Source organism: Eutrema salsugineum, unplaced genomic scaffold (assembly GCF_000478725.1).
Source record: "Eutrema salsugineum unplaced genomic scaffold, Eutsalg1_0 scaffold_12, whole genome shotgun sequence".
Classification (NCBI taxonomy): Eukaryota; Viridiplantae; Streptophyta; class Magnoliopsida; order Brassicales; family Brassicaceae; genus Eutrema; species Eutrema salsugineum.
The window spans coordinates 1,984,991-1,995,532 of NW_006256895.1; the positions used below are offsets into that span (position 1 = coordinate 1,984,991).

The 10,542-nt window shown below is 32.7% G+C and overlaps 1 protein-coding gene and 1 pseudogene across 1 annotated transcript; one reads left to right on the forward strand and one right to left on the reverse strand.

Annotated features, from left to right (window-relative positions):
* The first annotated feature begins 944 nt into the window (after window positions 1-944).
* Window positions 945-5,062, forward strand: LOC18025405 (annotated as a pseudogene).
* Window positions 5,063-5,820: 758 nt separating this feature from the next.
* Window positions 5,821-7,888, reverse strand: LOC18025406 (nuclear speckle splicing regulatory protein 1). The gene is made up of 4 exons (XM_006408631.2): window positions 7,510-7,888; window positions 7,292-7,414; window positions 6,706-6,924; window positions 5,821-6,365 (listed from the first exon to the last, which is right to left on the reverse strand). The coding sequence occupies exons 1-4, from the start codon at window positions 7,654-7,656 to the stop codon at window positions 5,937-5,939; spliced, it is 918 nt and encodes a 305-aa protein (XP_006408694.1). The 5' UTR covers window positions 7,657-7,888; the 3' UTR covers window positions 5,821-5,936.
* Between the last annotated feature and the right edge of the window lie 2,654 nt (window positions 7,889-10,542).

Consider the following 10,542-nt stretch of genomic DNA (forward strand, 5'->3'; position numbering starts at 1 on the left):
ATATATATATTTTTTAAAAAAAAAATTTGGGTACTCTTAGAACCAATGCACTTATGATCAAGATTTTTGATATTTTTATTTTTTATGACTGAATACATTGTTTTAGGGACACTGATTCAGAAAGATTTTTTTTTTTTAAAAAGCATCAAATATAAAGTTATAAACAGGTATCCATATTAAAACAAACCGAATAACTGAAAAAAAATAAACAAACCAAAAAAATTCATTTTGTTAAAATTTTTCTTTGTTTCATTGATCAAAAATCTCATAACTAAAAACAGATTAGCAAACCAAATAATATTTACTAACTAGTGAACTTGCCCATGTAAGACGTAGGCTGATATAATTTTTCATTTTATTGTCTGAAAATCTAATAGTAGTTTGAAGTCACTTTTTATTTTCTATTATTGAGTATATTTTTTTATTAGATTTCCTTACATTTTAATGTTTGAAGATATGATCGTGAAAATAATATAGAAGAATGTAGATAAAAACATATTAGTATTCAAATAATTTAGTTTAAATAGTTTAAAATCTTTTGATCACCATTCTATGTATTTAAGACCTAGTTTTTTTAAGTATCGTACGAACTCATTTGAAGAAGAAGGAAGAGTTAAAAAAAATTTAAAAAAGGTGTGAGAGAATTAGAAAGAAATCATGTACATATTTATACGAAAATATTTGAAGTCGAATACACTAATCTAGACATCACCAAATATCATCATTCCATTAGATATTCTATTTATTGATTTTTAAAATTTTTGTTAAATTTTTACTAAATTTTGGTTTTATAAAATATTAGAAACGGTTTGATTTGACAGCGAAATAAAGCATTAAACCACAATAATTTAAAACGGTTTTTTTTTAAGTTAAACGGTTTGTTTTAAGTTATTTTTAACACATCATCAGATAAGAACCAATAAAAAATGACACATAATCGATAAATGGGGTAAAAATATCTTTTTGCAGCCGAAACTCATTCTAGAGCTGACACGTAAGCAAAACACTGTGAAACTTGCTGTGAGCGGGACACGTAAGCAAATCACTACACAAATAAGTATATAGATTGACATTATCATCGATACCAACAAGCAGAGATATATTTCCAGTTAGCTCGGTCTACTCTAGTTTATATTTTCTCTTTTAGCATAATCCAAGCCTAAAATGATCAAAGCGGATCCAAGAATAGTTGATGACTTGATTGAAAATAGCTATGAGGTTTAATTTTATAACTACTCTATTCAAACAGAAGTATGTTTTGTATCCAAAGATATTTTTTTTAAAAAAATTTCTACTATTCTGTCTTTGGATAACTGTTATTTGTGTTGAAAAAAAATAATTTGATTATTTTTTATTATTTCGAAAATAGTAAAATAATATATTTAATTTTTTTCAAAAAAATCAAAATTTGAATTTGATTAGTTTAGATTGTTTTTTAAGATATATTGTAGGTAGAATTAATTATAAAAATTAGTTTTTATTGTCTTTCTAAAAATAATAAATAAGATATTAATTTATTTTCTAATTAAATATTCAACTTTAAATAATATTTTTATAATAGCAAAAATGATAAAAGATATATAATTATTAGTTTTTCATAATCAATCTTTTCAAAAAATTTAAATACTTAAAATTAAAAAATTTATATTATATGATAATATGATCGAATGAGATAAATTATGTTTTTATATTTATAGTTTTTTCAAATTAATCGAATGGAGGGGTTAAACGTATATTTTTATAATAATTTTAAAAAATAAATTTTATCTAAACACAAAATAAATTTGTATTATTTATTAAATCTGTAAAAAATACAAATTACATTATAAAATAAAATTAAAAAATAAAGATTTTTTTTTTGTGCAGACGCACAGAAGATAATCTAATATCTATTTAAAAAATATAGTATTTGGTGAAACACTTATAAATTAATATACCAAGACATCTAAAAATATAACAAATAATTAATGAATGAATTAACCAATTTATTAGTACCTCAACTCTATAATACATCCCATGTTCGAAAAGGCAGCCGCCTAGCCGCCTAGGCGGACCTAGTCGTCCGCCTAGGCGCTGGAAGGAGGGTCACCACCGCGATTTTGGCCTGGTCGGTGGTGGTAGGCGGAAAACCGATTTTCCACCGTCTAGAAGCGATTAATAAAAAAGGCGGCCCAAATCAGAAAAAAAATCAGCCCAAATTTTGAGAAACTCGGTAAAAAAATTGTGGGTTTATTGATGGGCTTGTCTCGGGCCCATATATGTTTTTTCTTTTCTTTGTAAAACGACATTACATTTGGTCTAATGATTAAACCCGATTGATCTTAAACAAACCGTAAACTAAATTTCCCCAAATTCTAATCCTAATCGCGATGAAAATCAAGCAACTCACGATGAAATCAGGAGGAAATCAAGCTTAATCAACATCAATATCCGAGAACATCAAGAAATCTTGACCAAATCAAGCCCTTTCATCATCTACAAAGTCTTCTATTTCGTTTTTGAGGTAACAATCTCTGAATCTCTCAATCTCTCTAACAAAGAACAAGTTCTTTGGTTTGGTGTTGTGTATTGGTTCTGATTCTGTTCTTTGATTCATCTTCATATAACTTAGAACCCACATTCATTTAACCTAAACCCATCTTCATCTAACTTATAACCCACCATTCATCTAACTTATAGGCCACCATTCATCTTCATTACTTTCCGGCTGATCCACTACCTGAAATGGCTGATCCACCACCAGAAAATTCACATTTCTTAAGCGTTACTCAGCTGATGTTGGATGGGAGTATGGTGCCTTGTATGATCCCTTGAATCCAGACAAAGTGAAGTGTAAACTTTGTGGAAAAGAGATATCGGGTGGAATTCATCGATTGAAGCAACACATTGCACATAAGAAAGGTGTCGTGGCTTCAAGTCAGGAGGATAAGGATAAGTGTATGAAGGCATTGAATGAAGCAAAGGAGAAGAAAAGTCTGAAAAGAAGACATGAAGATGATTTGCGATCTGAGGTGAATGTTGAGAAGCAAGCCACTGATGAACTAGGAGAAGAGCTTGGAACAATGAGATCACCTCATTTCCAAGGTCCGATTGATAAATTTGCAAGCTGCATTGATCCAGAAGCTTCGTTAGCTACTCGGAAAAGGCAACAGAGCATCCATGATGCTATTTCTAAAGAGAAGACACATGTTGTATGCCAACAACGAACCTTTTTAGGTTGTTTTGTGAAGCATTGGGACAGTTCGGGCCTGGTTGGGTACCACCAAGTCAATACCAGCTGCGTGAAGCATTGTTAAATGAAGAAGTTCTGAGGACACAGCAAAAAGTGAAGATTTTAGAAGAAGAATGGGAAAGAGAAGGTTGCTTTGTGATGACTGATGCATGGACTGACATGAAAAGAAGAAGCATCATGAATTTGTGTGTCAATTCAAGAGGTGATACTTGCTTTCTTTCTTGAAAGGACACCTCAAAAGATTCACATACTGGTTTGTACATCTTCAACTACATTGACCAGTGCCTAGAAGACGTAGGAGCTGAAAAAATAATGCATGTGGTTACTGATAATGCAACCAACAATGTATCAGCGGCTAGGATGTTGAGAGAGAAGAGACCAACTATCTTTTAGAGTGGATGTGCAGCTCACACCCCAGACTTGATGCTTGAGGGAGTTTCGATGTTGCCTAATTTTGCCAAGGTTATTAGTCAAGCAAAAGCAGCCACTGTCTTCATATATGCTCATGATAAAACTTTGTCAATGATGAGAGCATATACAAAGAAGAGAGATATCATCAGACCTGGTGCAACAAGGTTTGCAACTTGTTTCTTGACTCTCCACAGCATGTATGATAAGAAGGCTCAGCTTAAGGCAATGTTTACAAGTGATGAGTGGTATGAATGTACACATTCAAAAACTTTGAAGGGAAAGAACACATTTGATACTGTTATGAGTTTCGGTTTTTGGAATTCTGTGATGATGGTTTTGAAGATCTTCAGCCCTTTGGTGAAGGTTCCAAGGCTGGCCGATGGAGAGAAGATACCTTCAATGGAGAGAAGATACCTTCAATGGGGTTTATTTTTGGTGAGATTTTAGAAACCAAGAAATCTATAATGGAAGCTTGTGATCATTTGGAAAAGAATTACCAGCCTGTTTCAAATTATTGATGAAAAGATGAAAGGTAGGTTGGATTCTCCATTACAAGTGGCTGTTTCCTAAACCCGTTTTACTTCTACAAAGACAACAATATACAGTGTGAAATGGCCATCGTAGAAGGATTCATCAGCTGTGTAGAGACTTTTTATCATGGTAACTTTGATTCTCAAGATAAGGTTATGAATCATGAGGTTAATCTCTACAAGAACAAACTCGGATTGTTTGGAAAAAACTTAGCATTAAGAGGCTGTAAAACAAGAGATGAGAAGTTTGATCCAGGTTAGTCTCCTCACTATAATTCTCTTAGTTACTCATCCTCACTACTTATTTGATCATCATCACTTGAATTGACACAGGGAATTTGCGGTCAACATATGGATCTGGTGCACCAACTTTGCAAAAGTTAGCAACAAGAATACTTGCTTTGAACTCTAGTTCTTCGGATTGTGAAAGAAATTGGAGTTGTTTTGAATCAGTTAGTGTATTCTGGCTTTATATTTTGTATTGTTTTCTCACAAGTTCATATGTTAATCGTTGAACTCTGGTTTCTCTCTGGTTTTGCAGATCCACACTAAGAAGAGGAATAGACTAAATGTGAATAGCTTAAACAATCTAGTCTATGTCCAATTTAATGCTAAGTTGTTCAACAAACAGAAAAGGATAAGAGAGCAAAATGTTGATGCTATCTTCGAAGATGGTAATGAAGATACAGTTGAAGAATGGATCGCAGGACCACGTTTGGAAGACCAAGACAGTGAAATCAATCTGATGCTAGCCACACAAGCACCACGGACAAGAGACATCTATGATGATGATTTTGATTCTGAACCGGAAGATGCTATTGACATGGAGTTCGAACCTGATAAATACCAAGAAGTTCCTCGTTTCGGGACTCACAAACTTCTTAATTAGGTTAGTTTCTTGTTTGTCATTTCTTATTATTTGAAGTCAATGTTCTGATATTTTTTATGGATCTATGTATTTGTCTTTCTATGATGTCTTCGATGTCTTGCTTTGTTAACATCATCTTAGGATTAGAGAAGAGGTTTGTATAGTATGTGATCAATTAGTCATGGTTTTTATAGGATTAAAAAAATTGTGTTCTCAATTCATTATGTGTTATCTCTTGTATTGTCATCTGTTTTGACCTTATAATTTTTCTTTTGTTGCAGGTTTCATTAGTAAATGACAAGCTCAAACACATCTAGAAGTACAACACACATGATAACTTGATGATTGAAGAGAGAAAGGATGAAGATTATGGTTTCCTTGTATTTTTTTGGTCTCTCAATATCAAGACTATCTTTTTTTTTTTGGCATCATGTGTTTGTACTTCTCTTTTGTTTTTTGGATTTTGATGTGTTTTGAACTTGATTTCGTATTGTTATGTTACTTTGACAATCAAATATGCATATTTCATATTACTTTTGACAATCAAATATGCATATTTCGACCATGGTTCATAACTTATTTAAAAAAATAAAAATCTTCAAAACTAATCGACTAGACTCTAGTCGAAACCCAAGCGCCCGCGTAGCGACCAGCGCCATTTCAACCATGGAATACATCTATGTATGATTTGTCATTTCTTCCTCAGTATGTGTTTCAATGTTCATTTTTTCTTTGAATAGTTACAAAAATGTTGTAATTTTAAGCAATTTTCCAAATAGCGTTTAATAAGTTTTATCTTGAAAAGTTTTTAAACAAAAAGTGATCGACAATCATAAGAGAAGTACACCAAAAAAGTAAACCGTTGGACTGAAAAATCTGGCCAAAGTTGCACAAACTATTCTTCCAACTTTGCCTTCTTCCGAGCCATTAACCGTTCTTTAGCAGCAGCAATCCGGTGCTCGTAAGTGACTTTAGGCGCTTCTTTTGCTGCCTCTTTGATTGATGAATCTCTCTCTTCTGTGGGATCTGAACCAATCTTCTTCTCAGTTGCTTCTTCCTCTGCTTCTTCTTGCGGTTCCACACTTTTCCGTTTCCTACTATTTGATCCATTAATATCTCCTGATTCATCAGGCGACACTTTCTTCTCTGGTAAATCAGTTTTCTTCTCTTCCCTCGTCTCTTCTTTTCTCAGCTCCTCCAGCTTCTCTGCCTTTCTTTGTTCCTCGAGCCTCTCTGCCTCTTTAGCTTCGATATCTCGTGCTCCAAATGCCACGTTTTTTCCAATGTTGAAGTAGAAATCACTCAAGTCTTTCTTCTTTGTAACCTAGTAGAAGATGAAAAACAAATGAAAGGGCTGAGAAATGAGTCTAAATAGAAAAATAAACATTTTAAAATCCACGAAAGCTATATCTCCTAATCATTTGCTAGTACAGAGAGAGTTCTAGACATGCCCATCATGTACTAAAATCCAAAACATGCAACAAGGTTTTAAGAAGAAAAGATTGCGATCAAGCAAACAAAGTTCCCAAACCTGAGCTACTTACGAGTTAAGACAGATACGAAAGCGGACAAAACAAGAACTTCGGCTATCCTAGCAAGCACTAGTTTAGTAATGACATATAGTGAACAAAGAAAGTGTAGATTAGACAAGAAACAGAACTTACATCATCTTTCTCCTCTCGAAGTTCACGCAATCTTTCTTCCGCCAGCCATTTCTCTTGTTCCTCGAGTTTCCTTTTATAAGCACCAGTTACAAACTTTTCTTTATCTGAGAAAAGATGTTCGTCTTTCTCCCTCTCTTTCGCAAGCTTTCTCTCGTAAATTATGTCGTGTTCTTTCTGTCTCTGCTCTGCCTTTTTCATCAAGTGCTGGATATATCTTGGCTGCAATCAACAAAAAAAATAAAGAAGCAAACAACGCATAAGCATAGGCCAGCCAATTCGTGAAGCTAAAAACACCTAAAATAAGTACAACAACTATATGTAACACCGTCAAGAAGCTATTCATTCCTCTTCAGAGCATGGAAACAAGATTTTGATTCCATAAGCTACGAAAGTATAGACAAGCTTCAAGTCTTTAGTACAACATATAAACATGAGTGACTAAGCTTTTGATGGTACATTCTCCATTGTTGTACTCAATGAGTCCTATATCTTCCTCTTACAGAACATATAAGGAAAATTTTGATAAAATCCTAAGCTTTCTCTAATGATTTTCATAGCAAAATAACTCAAAGAGAGATTACATTACCTTGCGCTCTTGGCGATCTTGCGCTCGTGGAAGAACAGCCTTTTGTTTCATGTCATCATAAAGTTCATCGTATGCAAAAGCAGAAGGGTCTTCTTCCAAAGCTTTCTTGTGCTGCTCCTCAATCTATAAACAATAGAATCAACACCAATGAATCAATTTATCAAGGTGATGATAATTGAACAAAAAAACTAAGAAATAAACAGAGCGAAAAAACGTACTTCTTTTAGAGCTTTCTTCTTTGAAGCTTGCCGAGAAATCTCCTTCTCAACATCATCGTCATCATCTTCATTAAATATTGGAGCAGGTCGAGGTGGTGGTTGCTTTTTCTGGGAAGGAGCTCTGATTTGCAGACCGTACTTCTTCATCTTCTATGTTCCTTCGAAGAACAATCAAATTTCTGCGGAATTCGAATTCAGAATTCAGAAATCAGAAGATTAGAGCTTAGACCAAACCCTAGTAAAATCCAAGGCGAAATTGGTGGATCCAAATGAAGCTGGAAACGATTTTGGTATCGGATTCAGATAATTTGTCGGTGTGATTGTAGATGATGATAGAGAGCTCGGTGTGATTTTCTGATTTATCCCAAACTGGTCGAGGAACGAAGAAGATGAGACAAAGTTCGTAGCGAAGAAGAAGAACAAAGTCAATCGAGAAATTAGTGGGCCTAAAATCATGGCCCAATTTCCTTTTTGATTGAATTTCCATTTTTTATTGGCGGACATATTAAAGTTCACCACCATAAACATTTTGTCAAAATTTTAGAATTGTTTTTAAAGTAAATGTGGTAGATTCAAAATTTGCTATATAGGAAAAACTACTATTTGAACACAGTATAATTTTATTTAATACATGTTTATTTATATCCTCTTTACTCATATCTATTATATTTCTTTCTCTTTTTTCTTTATTCTTCTCCTTATACTTTCCTTCGTATCTATAAAAAAATTATATCTCTGTTCAGTGTTAACACCTTTGCGAACAAATTTGTTAAACGGTGTGTTTCATTCGGACAACCGAACCGACGTTTTACGATTTCATACACATATGTCTAAAATCAGAAATCAGGCGTCACTCCTTTTTCTAATTTGGTTTTGCGACTCTGCATGTGTTATTTCTTCACCGCATCTTTCTTCGATCTTCATCCCAACAGTATATTATCTGGGTTCTGTACCTGTAAGTTGTTCTTCCATCTAATTGTTGACTTACATATCCAATTGAAATTTTATAAGTTTTTAGTACTGTGTATCTTGCAAATGTCTAATTTGAGTCTTTCCGAGAGAGTATTTGCTGCCGGCCAAGAGCCGATTGGAGAAAGAATCAATTTCTATCAGGAATTAAAAATCACACAGGCCATATTAAATGTTCTCGAAGAACCTAAAGTCATCCGTCTTCGAGCGTCTCAATTGGGGAAACTTTTAACAGTGATGGAGATGTCGTTGTTCTCCGGTAGTTTTGGTTACTAAATACTAGCAAGGCTTCTTCGAGTTAAAAAGAAGCATGATTTATGGTTCTTGTTTGTCGGGTCTCCTGTCCAAGTTTCTCTGCGAGAATTTGCTCTGGTAACCGGACTTGAATGTGGAAAAGTAAAACAGAAGAAAAAGTAAAAAAATCTGAATTACTGAATTACTCTTATAATTATATCTAATATTATTTTTATCGTGTATAACTAAAACATAATGTGTATCTATCTGAATTACTCTTATAATTTTATTGTTAGAATGCTAACAATACATCTAGAGTGTTATATGTATTTGTAGCGTACTAACTACAAAAATAACACCTATAACAATCTAGATAATTCATTATTATTATCAATCTTACTTATTTTTTACCTAGTTAATTATAATATTAGATGTTAGTTTATATGTAACGTGCTAAGTATATCAATAACATCTTTAATCATCTATACAACTCATTATTGTTATTAATCTAACATATTTTTTATCTAATAAATTATAATGTTAGACGTTAATTTATATGTAACATGCTGAGTATATCAATAATATCTTTAATTATCTATATAATTTATTATTGTTATCAATCTAACATTATCTTTATCGTGTAAAATATAATGTTATATCTTAAGTTATATTTTATATATGATATAATAACTGTTAATCTATAGTAAAATATGTAACTTGTTATTATAATGTATATGACAACTTGTTATCATAATGTATATGACACGTCTTACAGAAATAATTTGTGTAGTTGTAATTTCTTGCACAAAGATATTACATACTCTACGTATATCTTTAGTCACCCTACCCAAAATCATGATATATATTTTGTCAGAATGCATCGACCAACGTGACAAACCTTTTTAGGGGTATAATAGTATTTACTTATGACCACGCACATAATACTGTTTGTTTTCGATGGGCTCTTTGTCATTTCCGCAAATTCGTCTCCATTTTGGATTTTTCAGCTAATTCACTCTTGTTTTTATTGGAAAAATTAAAAGAAAAAGTGAAAATTGACTTTTTTTTTTTAATTTCTACATTTTAAAGAAAAAATTGTTAACATTTTTTTAACGACTTAAAAATTTATTAGAAAAACCAAACAATCAACAATCAAAAGATATAACAAAATTAAATCAAACAAACATCAAACTCCCAAAAGCACGGATAATATATGCTAATATATGTATCTCTGTTGGGGTGATCAATGAGCCATACCTAACTTTAAAATCTAGGTGTGGTTGCAGAAAACTAATCATTTTATTGAGAGAAGATGATCTATTTCTCTATGAGAACTATAATATATGTTTATATCTCTTTCAAATTATTAGCACGTTTTATATCTCCACCAAATGAAAGCTAAAGAACTATTTCTCCCTAGAAAAATTTTTGGAACATGTATTCCCACGAAATAATAGTTCGATATCTCAAAACCCATAGACTTTGGTTTTACTCGGTCTCCTTTTCTTAAATAATTGTTAACCATTTAAAACTATGATTAATCGGATTTAACCAATTAAGACTCTATTATACCAAAATCAGACCCAAAGTAATTAGGTTTTTAAACAATTTTATTGTTTTCTTCGTGCTCTTCGTGCCTTTTGCTTCGATTCCGTGGATGAGTCAAGCCTCTCTTTTTACTCTGACGTCATACCCAAACCTTTTTTCTCTCTCACCACCAAACGGAACAGAGTAGACTCATACAAGTTCACAGTTGTCTCCATGAATGCTACCACTGAATCCGCAAACAGTGTCACTGCGTCTACCTCAGAGACCAAGACCACCTCCTAT